Genomic DNA, 13,123 nt, shown 5'->3' with positions numbered 1-13,123 from the left:
CATTGTATTGATTTTGGTTGCTATTTATTGTACATACTTCTGTATGTATTTATCTGTAGAGGCTAATCACACATAAAACACAAAAAAAAAGAACCCACAAAAAAACGCCAACAACTGTTGCATTTGTATGTATATACATATGTACATATGTATGTATGTATGTATATGGTTAATCTGAGTGGACTGTTCGTCGTCTGGGGTCTCTCATTCACAAGGCCATCGTTCTACCATAGGGCTCTATTTCCATAAAATCGTGATTTTTGTTTTGGGTTGGAAATGAACCTTTGCTTCGTTCGAAAAGATCCATTCCTAGGCATTATATGCTACCCATTGTCTTTCCCAACCTCCGCCAGTGCTTAGTCGTTCTCAGTTGATGTACATATGTACATATGTAAGAATTTATTTCGGTCTCTGGGTATCCCACATTATCAGATAAATGTCTCATCGTTACTACAAAAAAAATAATTTGATTTTACCCCTTACAGTGTTCCGTTTTTATCTGCGTCAAAGGTCATTTGATAAAAGTCCGTCACAAATAAGAGGACCTCTGTGTGTAGGTTTTGGAATTTATAGAAATCCAACAATACGTTCAAAAATTCGTTTTGTTCTCTGTTCATTTCGGTTGTCGCGTTACCAATCCCGTACGTTCCGTTCTGTCCTTTCGGATCAATGTTCTATTCTACTGCTCTGACTATTTTGATATATGTACATACAGATATACTATCACACATATGTATGTACATACACAAGAATCTATTTGTATATAGTATGGGTATTTGTTGTATCTGCTTCGATTATAACTATTTGTTCACATTGAAAGCGTTTAATTGAGGTTTCCTCTTTGCTGTTGTGGTTTCTCGCTCAGTGTTTTTGTGTGTGTATTTTTCGCTTAGGATTGAAAAAGAGTTTTCCTCTTATTTATTTATCTTATTTTCCCAGTGTTGTTTCAGGCATTCTTTTCATTTGTTTCATTGGTTTTAACAAGTAGTAAGTAGTTGTGTAGATATTGAATTTTGATATATGCGACTTTGAACATTTATGTGAAACCCTTTCGGAAATGCTGCCGTTTACATTTAGTTTTCTCTTTTGTTTAGAATTTGCTTTGCTTTACCGACTTACCGGCCACAAACTGTACATTTGTTTATGTATTTTGCCAAGTTGTCTTAATTGAAGTTGTTCTGTTTTGGGACTGGGTTTATGCTTTTTTTTTTCGGTAAGTAGTCCTCAAGTGAACTGTTTGGAGTGTGTCAGGCATTAACCCTAAATCCATGAAATATACATTGAGCGTACAATTATCTGAGAGACCAACACGGAACGAGGTTTTTGGGTTAACATTTTGTCTTGAGAATCTTATCTATGGGCTCCTCATTCGGATGTTTCTATATCCTATCTATGTATGTATTTATGTCTGTTTCTTTGAATTGTCCTTTGATGCTCTGCTTTAAAGGTTCGCTTCTTTGTGTGTTTTGTTTTGTTTTGGGTTTCGATAGATCTTCGTATTGTATGTATGGAGATATAAAATTTGTTTGTGGGTTTTTACAGAGGGCTTTGGGCTTTTTTTATCTCTTACACATGCATGTATGTATATGTATGGGCTGTAGGTTACTTCTTAGTATTTGAGTGTATTCTACAGGATAATTGTGCAACTTGGAGCCTTATTAGAAAACCTTCTTTGGTTTTTTGTTTTTGAGTGTGTGTTTCGGTACATTCTAGCGCTCTTTGCTGTAGCAATACCAAGATTTTGTGCGGGTTCATTTGAGGATGTTGTTTTCCCGGAGGGATCAGTAGGCAAGGCTGTGGCTATGGAGGGGCGCAGCCAAGTCGGGGAAGGGCGGTTGTGGTTGGTCCTATGCTAAAAACTGGTTTGATATTGATATGACAGACAACATTTAATACTGCTTACGGCTAGAAGTATTGGCTGCAAAACTCGATCCTAACCTAAGGGACATTTGCATATTTACTCGATCAAAATGCAAACCAAATGCCCCAAGCTAACATTCACTTTGAGATCCAAAAGCTGATATTTTGAGCCACTGGCGAACATCAATCCATTAAGCAATTAAGCAACGTTTTCGATATTCCTAGACGTCCCAAAAGGTACATTCAATCATTAATTCTGTTTGTGAACATTGAGCGAACATCAATCAAGCAAAAAGACTAGAGATAATATTCTTAGCTATGCCTAGGCATCGTAGGGATCGTAGGCAACAACGTTTTAGACATTATGCAACTTTGTGGATCTTCTGTGCAATGGCATTCAAGGATGCATGCATTAAATCCAATCCAAAATCCTATAAATATACATACAATATACAGCTGCTGCTATTTGTGCCACTTTTTGTTGACACTTCAATTATCGCTTATAGCTTCGGAAGGCATCAAACATGGAGATGCCATTCATTTTCCGCGTTTTCGGGAAAATTCGAATTCGAATTTCATGCGTGAAAATCATTCACGTTCCAAGGTAAATTATTTTCACAAATACATAACATAACAACATTTATAAGATTTATGTTTTCGCCCTGCCTTCCTCCCTTTTTGTCAACAAAACAAAAATCCTGGCCACGCCCCCATGGTGTCTGTTGTATCCCTTAGGGGGAAGTTCTACAAATATTTGTTCTGTTTTCTCTGTTTTGTAACTTGCATCTGCAAGAGTTTTGTTTCAATGTTTTCAAGGTTCTATTGACTCTCATACAATTGTTAAAGAGTTTTTAGTTTTTTTTTTGTCTCTTGTGTTGTAGTGTGCTTATTTTTTACTCTGGTTTTCTCAAGTGTTTCCTCAGCCCATCCTCCTATGTACATATGTATATTCGAGTTGGTTTTTGGGGTGTTTGGTTTTGGGTTTTATGCCAGCGCTAATATCTAGAGATGCCTAGGCTTATGCTGGGTAGTGGTATGCGGTTTCTGGTTTCTGGTTATCGTAGTACATACCTACATGCTCTATAAGTTGTAATCGTTATGTACAATGGGTCATGTTGTTGGTTAGGTACATACACATATCCTTTAAATTACTCTGTGTATATGTATTTATATCATTTGTTTATAGTAAGTATAAGTTGCATGCCATGTACAGCAAAGGGCATGCCGAGATGTTCTTAGGGTACTATATTGTATCTCTCGTTTCCAAACACGGTTGGGTAGGTAGAACACATCGTGAGTAGTAACTACATTCAGAATGTTCTTCAACCAAAAAGACACACAAAAAAAGACCTATGCTCTCGTACTATTTGTCAGAATCGTACGATTCGTTTGCTTTACAGTTTGGTTAATCCTATTGGTTGGGCAAGAGGAGTTTTGCATACCCATCTCCATCTTACAATGCTTAATTTTCTAAGGGTTAACATTTAAATTCTCTTTTTTTTGTGGGGATTTTGTCTTTTGGGATATACATAGGGGTCTTAGTGGGGGGTTTTCTTTGCTTACATTCTCCACTACAGCGGAATCTCAAAAATTGTCCAGAAATTAGAAGTGATTCTAATTTGTGAGACTCTGCTGTAATATTATTGATACAAAAAAAAATTCTTTATCATCTGTTTTTGTTTGGTTACATTTTTGGTTTTTTCTTTTTCTTACAAGATTTTTTTAAGTCTTTGTTTTACATCAGTAAGCGTCTCTTTATTGTTTTTTTTTGTTTTTTTTTTTGGTTTCTTCTTCTTTTTTTTCTTTATTGTTTTAATCCGATTTTCGCATCGAAACTTTCTGCATTTGTTCGTCTGCTTATCGGTCTTAATTTTTTTTTTTTTTTTTTTAACCTTTTTTGATCAAAAATCGAATGCCATTTGGGGGGGATATACACTAGATATAGTACCAGCCTGGGAGTGGGGTGGGTTGGGGTTGGGGTGTGTATTGCCACTCTGTTCAATCAACGAATCCTTTCCTTTCCACAAATCCCACAAACAATCATATTGGAGTGCTCAAGGGCCCGCCCCTCAAGTCGTTTTGCGCGGGGTGAATGTAAGAGTTAACAATGTCAGTTTCGATTTGGATGGGCTCAGGCGCTGCTTAGCGGTGGGTTTAGACACAAACACACATGCAAACACTTGCACACTTATAGATACACACACATACACACGAGCACACGCTTCGATAGAGATTATTTTGGTTAATAGCGCCGACCACTTGAACTGCTGCCACTGGGACAGGCACCATCGCCGCTGCTCCCGCTGGCCCCATCGGCCGCCCACCGCTTGCGGCGTGCCTCCTTGGCCGCCTGCATTTGGGCCGCCACTCGGCTGGTGCTCGGGCCCATGTTGAAGCTGGCATAGAGCTCCACCTCCTCGTCGGTGGCGTCGCGCTGCTGCGACTGCTGCTGCTGCATATCGAGGGCGGCGGCCAGGGAGGCCATGGCATAGGCGCGCACATCGTTGGGCGGGTAGACTGCTGAGGCAGAGTGGGGCATGGTGATGGCACCGCCACTGGCGCCACTGGCGCCACCCATGGTGGCATCCATGTTCGTTGTGGCGGTGCTGGTGGTGGCTGCGATGGTGGCACCGAGCGTTGGCTGCTGGTCCAAATCGAAGCTCACATTCTTACTATCTCATCCACCCCGGTGGACTTGCACGGTGGCCTCGGCGGACTCCTGCTGCCGCAGCTGCTGGCGGTAGGCGTCCAGCTCGGGCATGCGGTACGTGCCCAGATTCACCTGCACCATCAGCGTCTCCATGATGCGCTCGTTCTTCATAGACTTGGAGGGCAGAACGACGGTGAGCAGCTCGCTGGGCGAGATGCGGCACAGATTGAGATCGCGCGTCAGCCGCTCCATGATGCACTCGAACTCGAACTGTGTGTCTTTGTTGGGATGGTTCTTCAGCTTGGCCACCTTGTGCTGGGCCCACGCCAGCATCGCCTCGAACTTGCGTATCTCGGGCGTCTGCAGCTCCCTGCACATTATCATCTGCACCATCGACTCGGACAGATGCAAGAACTCCGGGCACTTGAACAGCGCATGCGCCTTGCTCTCCACAAACGACAGAATCATGTTGACCAGCTCCGAGGCGGATGTGTACCGCCAGTAGTAGTTCTCCAGCGAGATGAGCATCGGGCAGACAACCTCGATGCGCAGGAATTGCTTGCAGTGGTGAAAGCACGCCTGCAGCAGCTCCGGCAGATCGTAGTGCTCCGCGGCACACAGCAGTCCTACAAAGTCCAACATTAGTCTGCATCCATCTGGCATGACATCCCAAATGACTCACCCGGTATGGACACACACGTCAGCGGACACGTGCCCGTGTGCAGATAGTCGAGCAGCACACGGAACGTATCCGGATCGAATTCGATGATGTTAAACTCCGTCTGTGCGAGCTTGGCCCGGTCCACCTTTTGGGCATCGGCGCACACGGAGAGCCGGGGCACAGCCAGCTGATTGTTGCCCGGCTTATCCTTGTCCTTGTCCTTGCTGTCCCTATCTGCACTCGACGCAAAACGCGGGATTTATCGATTTTGGGGGGATTTTTGTTTTGGTTGTGGTTGTGGTTCGGTATCGGTATCGGTATTGGTATCGGTTTTGGTATCGGTCCGAGAATCGATTGAAAATCAAAGTTTGCAAATCATACAAAAATAATCGAACCGAATTCCATGGAGCGATTTGGTTGTTTGGTGGGCGGGGTGGCGGTCATCATGAACAAATAATAACGAAAATTAAAAATATTTGTTTTAAATCGGATTAAGGCGTGGGCGTGGGCGTGGGCGAGAGTGGTGAGGCGTTTTGGCGAGTCACGTGAGATGAGAGAGATGACAAAATTTTGTTTGTTGTTTAATTTGAATTCAATTTGTTTGTTGATTTTAATTTTCATTTTGTTTCGTTGAATTAAATGAAAGTAAATATAAAAAACGATTTAGACACAGAGCAAGAGCGAGAGAGAGAGAGAGAGAGAGAGCAAAAACAAGTTGAAAGTTGGCCAATTTTGGTAGCAAGTTTCAGGTGCAAGCAAGTAAATAAATCAATTCATTTTGTGCACAATTACAGCAGAGTAAAATGAAGAAAAGTGTTTTCAAAAAGAGATAACGAATTAAGTTGAATAAATGAAGCAAAAAAGGAGATTCGTGTGTGGGTGTGTGTGCAAAAGTACAAAAGAATATTCCGAAAAGTTTGTGCAGAAATGAGCTCAGGCAAAAATAAATGCAAGACGATTGATTCATGGTTAATGTCAGATTATGTTTATGGATTGAATACACAGCAGGAACACGTGACACGAGTGCAGTAAGGATTAGCCAATTATAGAGAGAATGCAAAAAAAAAAACCAAACGAGTTACGTCCAAAAATATTTGAGGCAACGAAAACGGAAATTATTCGGCATTTTGTACAGTCGATTTTGAAGGACATTTGAGGAGAACAGTAGAACGTCCAGGAGTTCCATTTTGGGGGAGGTGTACAGATATTGGTTGAAGATATTTTGTGTGTTGTGCGACGTGCGTATTCGTATTTGGGGATGCAATTTCGCAGATCACAAAAGAGTATTTTACAGAGAGTTTTGTTTCGGGTTGTACGTGGTGGATATTACGAAGAACGCAGAACGAGGATACGCAAAACAGTGTGTGTATATGACAAAAAGAGAGAGAGAGATATCGAGAGAGACAGAGAGCGGAGAACAAACAGGGGACGTGGAGGAAAAAGAAAGGAAAAAAGAAAGAAAAAAAAGACACGCATCGATATTGTTGCATTGCATTGAATGAGAACCCTTACTCGAACAATCTGTCGACGATATCCACTTCTTTTTGTCATCGGGATTCAGCTGATTCGAGTTCTTGTTGCGTATGGAACGACCCCAGCCAGCCGTAATGGTGCCCAGGCGGGAGAAGGCACGCTTCACCATCGGCGACGATGGCACACTCTTCGGTCGTATCGAGTCCGAGTCCGGCACCGTCAGATAATTGTTGCTCTTCGGCTTTTGGTTCTGTGGCGAGACCAGCGACGGGGCTGGGCGGGCGAAGATCTCGGCGACGGGTATCTGCGGTGAGCCGAAGCCCGTCTGGATGCCGTAGAGCATCTCCTGAAAACAGGCTTGCAATCAGTTCCGCAATGGGGAACCAAAATGTAAGGATGCTCTCACCTGAAAGACGCGACTGCGCACGCCCAGTATGGCCCGGACGCCAATGAAGCGGGCCTTCTGCTTGGATTGACCCACCAGGAAGACGACATCGAACAGATGCGAGTTGCTCAGGCACGATGGCTCCTCGTTCAGGAACACTCGCGTGAAGTCCTTGGCCAGTTGATCGTAGTCCTCGAACTGATCCCGCACCGAGTCCAGCAGCGGTGACGATGGTCGCATGTGACCTGTTCATGGGAGAGGGTGAAAAAGCGAGGAGCGAATTACATGTTAATCCTTCCCAAATGGGCAGCCCTTAAGTCAAAGAGGTCTTTTCGGACTCTCTTTCGGTTCAGCATAAATAAGTTTTCTTGGTGCATTGCTGCAATCTGTTAGTTGGTTTAGTTGGGAGTCAGTTTGGGTTCAGTTTAGGTTCAGTTTGGGGGCTACTTGCAGGTTATTTGCTTGGAATTGCTTCATTTTCATGCGTCTCATGCGGTGTTCTTTTGGGAAGGACACCCAAAGCACTACGAGGTGTATTATATGTTAGATTGTTGTGGGTTCAATCCCCAGATTGAATAGCCAGCCCCCAGCCCCAGTCGAGATTATCAATCATGCTACATTCGGCGCTCCCAGACGCTGCTGCATGCTGCTCCGCTGCTGTTCCTGCAGATCTATTTCCTACAGACATTGGGGCCACCGTGTGGCACTGCCCCTTGTTTGTGCTAACTAAAAGATCAAGCATTCAGCGGAACTTATTGTGGCAATAATGTGGGCATAAATACGGTAGTTAAAGTATATCAAAAATGGTTAAGAATATAAGGTAGTGAATATATACGCATAGAATATATGTATTTATATAGGTAAAATATATGTTAGTGGTATATGGCAGAGGCAAGTGGCTGCAAGCTTATAGGAAATTCTATCCCTAGCATTAGCATTTCTACGATTAAAAAAGTAAGTGATTAAAATTCTTGTGTTTCATCAAGTGAAGCTAAATTAAGTTAAATTAAACATTTATTATTTATGTTCATAGACATTTTTGATTGCAAATAAGTGATTCCGTTCCATAAGGCATAACTTACTCTCGATTGCTCTCGAGAGTTTTTGTGTTATTTGTTTGGTGATTTTTCATGAAGATCTGTGGAGTGTAACGGAGCATCAAAGTAGCATCTGTGCATATGTTGATATTACCTCTCCCTGCCCTATTCTATGCTATCCACTGTTCGGTTTGATACCCTTTAAATGTGTGTAACCAACAAGCAGGCAGGACAGGCATCTCTAATCCGATTGAATGTCGTGCGGCAGCAGCTGCCATATGGAAATCTTGCCATGAACTAGATAGCGCCGAAGGCAGGCACCATTTCCAACCCCTTTAATACTTTCACTATCCCTATCACAGCCGCCCACAACCCTACGCCCTATCCTCGACCTAGCCGAGTCCCAAACATATGTATGTGTGTGTGTGTGTTTGTGTATGTGTGGGGGCGGCTTTTATTGTATTTTGATTGGAATTTATATGTGCCAGAGGTGCCTGTGGAGAAGCTGCGGTCTTGGGTCTTGGGTCTGGGGGCTGAATGCCTGTGGCGCCTGCAGGTGATTGCAAGTAATTGCAATCGAATAGAAAATACTCGTAAACAATCGAATAATTACAGCTGTGACAAAGATGGATTCCGTTGCGTGTACCGTGCTCAGTCCCTCTCGTCCAACTCCAATAACAAAGCGACAGAGATGTTATCCTGGCCCGCATATGCATATATACATACATATGTATGTACATACATAATTGAGTTATTTTTGATCAGCTAGAGAGAGAGCGAGAGAGAGTCGCACACAGAGAGAATCAAATGTGGAAGTCAGATATGCCCATCCTGTGGATCTGTAGTTCTGCAACTCTCTTCAGTTTTCGCTCTTTATTCTGCACTTTGCACTCTTCATTCTGAACTCTTTCTCGCTCTCTCTCCCCTTTTGGATTGAAGAATAGATCAATTGAACAGATTACCAGTACACAGCTCTTTGGGGCCAACGTTTGTGGTTTCAATTTGTTTTGGTTATTTGGTTTGTTTGTTTTGTCTATTTGGTTTTTGATTTTCGAGGCTTTTTTGAGGCTTTGCTTCTCGGGTAGACTTTCGTCGTGGTCATAAGAAATTCCAGAATTTCAATTTCCGAATCAATTTCTTGAAAAGTGAGCGCATTTTCGCTGCAAGAAGATAGGTTCTTTCATGTTGGCAAAGCCTACAATATTCAACCAGCTTTTCGAAACACAACAAGCTTTGTCTATTGTTTTTTTATTTGTCTTGGACACACATCCAAACGGAAAATCGTTGAACAATTACCATGGAATTTTTTGTAGTTTCAAATGCGTATGATGACTAAACATTCCAAGCATGAGCTATGTTGGATGAGATGCATGATGAATGGAATACCACAGATTACTATGTACATACATATGTACATATGTATACGTTTTTTGTGATTGCTTCTTCATTCTCTGCCATACTTAGCACGTTCATAACGGATCTTCACTTTGCATTTACCTCGCAGAGAATTGCACAGAGAGAGAGTAAGCGCGAGAGAGAGAGAGCTTTCTTTGGCACATTTGCACCTAGTCTGTTGTTTAGCTTTAGGTAAAAGGTGGGTGCGCAGGTACTCACATTTATTAGTGCGTTTGTACGCACAGACAAGAGAGACAGCAGACACGAAGTCAAAAACGTTTCTTGCTTCTCTGCTGCTGCGCGCAGCCGAGAAATTGTGCATGGGGCCATACGAAGCTGTTTCTCTGCCTCTGCGACGGCTCTCTGTGCATAGGCCGCCGAAGCAACATGAAGCTTTTACGCTCTGCCTGTGCCGACTGCGCTGCCGTAGCTATTTCTCTGCCCATAGCATATGACGCTACCAGCCTAAAGCATGCAAAGATAAGCTTCCAAAGAAGAGAGTATTTCTAGAATCTCACACTTTAGCTTTTGCTTTTTCTCTCAGTGGCGTAGAGAGTGCAGACAGCCAGAGCGGAGGCGCTCCTCCCAGATGGTATATAATCAATAATTTGCATAATTTTAATATGCATAGTTGGGAGTGCTGCGTGGGCTGTGCTCCGACGGGGATCACTTCCATTTCCATGGATTGTGGGTGCGGAGTGCTCTGTGAAATCGTGTTCAAACGAGTGGCTCTGTGTGGGTGTGTGTGCGGTGCGGTGCGGGAGGGTGATAAGCAGGCAGCGGTAAGTGTGTGTGTGAATGAATAAATCAAATTAGATTTGTGTTGTCTAATGCAACAAATAGCAACACATAAATAACGAGATATCTAAACAAATCACAACAACAACAGCAACAGCAACAACGACAAACGGAAGCGGAACAAAAAAACAGAGATAGGCAAAAACACCAACAACAGCGACAACAACAGCAATGAACAACGAACAACAACAACAACAAACAACGAACAACAAACAGCCGCCTTGGAGAAGGGGAAATGTGTGGAAACAAAAGATTTTCTCGGGGCTGATAAAATAATACAAACATGAACAATATTTCTTAGCCGGACAGCACAGGACACACGAATAAAACGAGCAGCGAACTAGACAGCCAACTAGCGACTAGGAGGCTACCCTACATAAATACGAGTAATAAAAGATGTACATAACATACAAGTATGTAAATGCATAAACATGAATTTAGCTACTTCTTTGGGGACCGAGCTTAACCCGAGTGCCAAAATACCCAACGAACCAACCCAAAAGGTAAGCAGGCAGCAAGTCAGTGATGTGGGAGGGGACTAAGGGACAAGCAGATTGTTGTCTATGCCAGCAGCGAGGAGTGGGGAGGAGGAACGGGAAGTTGAGTGGACCAGCCGCAGCCCCCAGCCCTTGCCCGTGAGTAGTGTCAGACATGAGGCTGAAACGCTTCGAGCGCAGCCAACACACACACACCCGGATGTGTTAATGGCGGAAGCGGAAGTGTCAGTGTGTCCCTGTGTGTCTTTGTGTGTGTGTGTGTGTGTGTGTGTGTGTGTGAAATGATGGCACAGACAGGCAAGACAAAGCGATTAATCAAACATACTCGCAGTCGCAATTCGCACAGGAAGAACTGTGTCACACCACGAGGCGAAGCAGCTGCAAATGCTTCGGCATTGGCGGGACTGGGGGTGGTTGGGGGTTGCTTTTCTGCTCCTTTCTTTTTGGGGGTTCCCCAGTAATGCTGCGCAATTTGTTCTCACGATTTGCATATAAATCTCTTTAAAGTCTGGCCCAAAAATGTGAACTCAACACAGTTACAAAAGAGAGTCTGGGACTTGGCACTTGGGCAGAAAATGTGTTCAAAAAGAAGCAAAGAAAATGTAGAATTTAAGACGAGTACTAAGGATGTAGAATGACGATGAGAGATAGGAGAAACAGCAAAGCCCCAAGGATCAATGTTAGATCCTTCGATCGGAATCGGGGGAAGTGAGGCTGTAAGACATGCCTGAAGAGTTTGTGGTGAAGCCAGGGCGGTGCTTGTATGGTCTGGTGTGGTTTGTTGTGGTGTGTTGTGGTGTGGGGGTGTGAAACACATACTATGCCTCACACAGAGGTGCAGCATGGCGCAACACGATGTGTGTGTGAGTGACGACGTTGAGTGTTGCAGTTGCTGTTGTTGGTATAGTTGTTGTTGTTGTTGCAGTTGTTGGTGTAGCTGTTGGTGTTGTTGTTGTTGTTGTTGTGTCTCTGCATTGCTGCTGTTTGTTGTTGTTGTTGTTGTGTGTTGTCTGTGTGCCATTGTCTGCCCCCAGCCCTTTGAGGCGCCCGTTTCCTCGGCCTTGCAATAGCAACAATTGTTGTAGGTTTGTTGCAGTTGTTGTTGTTGTTGTTGTTCATTATGTGTATTGTTGTCTAAGACGCGAGCATGCAACATTTTGAAATACTCATCCTCACCAATCGGTCGCCAGGAGCCGCGACGATACGGCTTTGGTATCTGACCAGTTTCCGCATGATTCGATAAATTCATCACCAGATCCTCGAGCATCTGCGACCGTGTACGCTCCTGCATCCGAGCAAACTTTGGTGCCGAGTACGAGGCCCGCTCACCATTCACAATCTTCGTGAGCAGCCACTCCCTGCAGTCGCATATGAAGTGGTTTAGCTTAAGGTTAGTGTGGATTGCGTCTATCACACTCACCGGAACATGGGCCCCTTCTCGAAGACGGACTGCTCCCAGAGATACGGCTTGTAGGCGCCCACCTCGTCGCGCGTCACCACGGAGACCTCATAGCGCGTCGGCTTGTGCTTGATGCGTGCCGAAACGCGTACCTAAGAATGAATTGGATTGGATTGGCTTTTAGCAAATGAGTGGAATGGCGCAATTGGCCCACTCACCAGTATGAATGTGTGCAGAAAGTGACTCTTGATGCAGGCCGGACTGAAGCGTGTGTTGTCCGCCTCGAGGAACACCACGCAGACAATATCGTTGCCAATGTGTCGCTTACGCTGTAACTTTTGTGGATCGTGTTTCTCGTACGGTAGCAGCGTGGAAACGTGAAACATGATCTCAATGTTGCGCCAGTTTGTATAAACAGAGAAGAGCCCTAAAGGAGATGGATAGACAGAGTGTGTGGGATTATTATTCAAGTATAATTCCAAGCGTAACACTATCAATGAATCAAACACTCGGTGGTTGTGTCATAGAACAGAGGATCGGCAAAATATGACTACGAATACATGTACGTAAGTGGGTCATGCAATTTCAAGCCATGTTTCATCGATCCACATTCAAGTCAGTCCTTGATCACTTTTCTAGTATGCACAACACTTCGCAACACTGGAGAAGTTGATGTGAGCGATCCCCCGCTGCGATTCTCTGTTGCGATTGCTGGAGCAGCCCGAGGACTTTGTCTTTGTCTTACCAGTGAGATCATGGACCGTGTCGAGGCCACCTTTGTACTTGTCAAAGCCGCGCAAGCGCACTCGATCGCCGAGCAGTGTGAGGAACTCATCGAAGAGCGGTGAATTTTCATTATTGTCCAGTATTTGCTCTTCGGTATATTGATCCTCCTTGACGAATATGACGCCAACTTTCAGCTCGGATTTGATGAAAACCTAAAGCACAAGCGCAGGCAAAGACTAAAG

General features: G+C 44.0%; 1 protein-coding gene across 9 annotated transcripts in view; it reads right to left on the bottom strand.

The window, feature by feature from the left end:
• Window positions 1-3,972: 3,972 nt before the first annotated feature.
• Window positions 3,973-13,123, bottom strand: part of LOC117896819 — a 70,419-nt gene continuing 61,268 nt past the window's right edge. For 3 of the 9 annotated variants that reach the window (XM_034805344.1, XM_034805327.1, XM_034805370.1), the window contains 8 exons: window positions 12,901-13,093; window positions 12,374-12,582; window positions 12,177-12,307; window positions 11,576-12,114; window positions 7,051-7,274; window positions 6,684-6,990; window positions 5,193-5,405; window positions 4,434-5,136 (listed from right to left, as the gene is read on the bottom strand). In XM_034805344.1, coding sequence (XP_034661235.1) covers window positions 4,538-5,136; window positions 5,193-5,405; window positions 6,684-6,990; window positions 7,051-7,274; window positions 11,576-12,114; window positions 12,177-12,307; window positions 12,374-12,582; window positions 12,901-13,093 — 2,415 coding nt within the window. In that variant the 3' untranslated portion in view covers window positions 4,434-4,537. Of the gene's footprint in view, window positions 4,378-4,433; window positions 5,137-5,192; window positions 5,406-6,683; window positions 6,991-7,050; window positions 7,275-11,575; window positions 12,115-12,176; window positions 12,308-12,373; window positions 12,583-12,900; window positions 13,094-13,123 lie in introns of those variants that run through there. The other 6 variants (XM_034805378.1, XM_034805386.1, XM_034805394.1 and 3 more) reach the window with 6 other exon arrangements.

Source organism: Drosophila subobscura, chromosome A (genome assembly GCF_008121235.1).
Source record: "Drosophila subobscura isolate 14011-0131.10 chromosome A, UCBerk_Dsub_1.0, whole genome shotgun sequence".
Classification (NCBI taxonomy): domain Eukaryota; kingdom Metazoa; phylum Arthropoda; class Insecta; order Diptera; family Drosophilidae; genus Drosophila; species Drosophila subobscura.
Note: the sequence above shows the minus strand (reverse complement) of the source record. Positions and strands in the feature narration are given on the sequence as shown.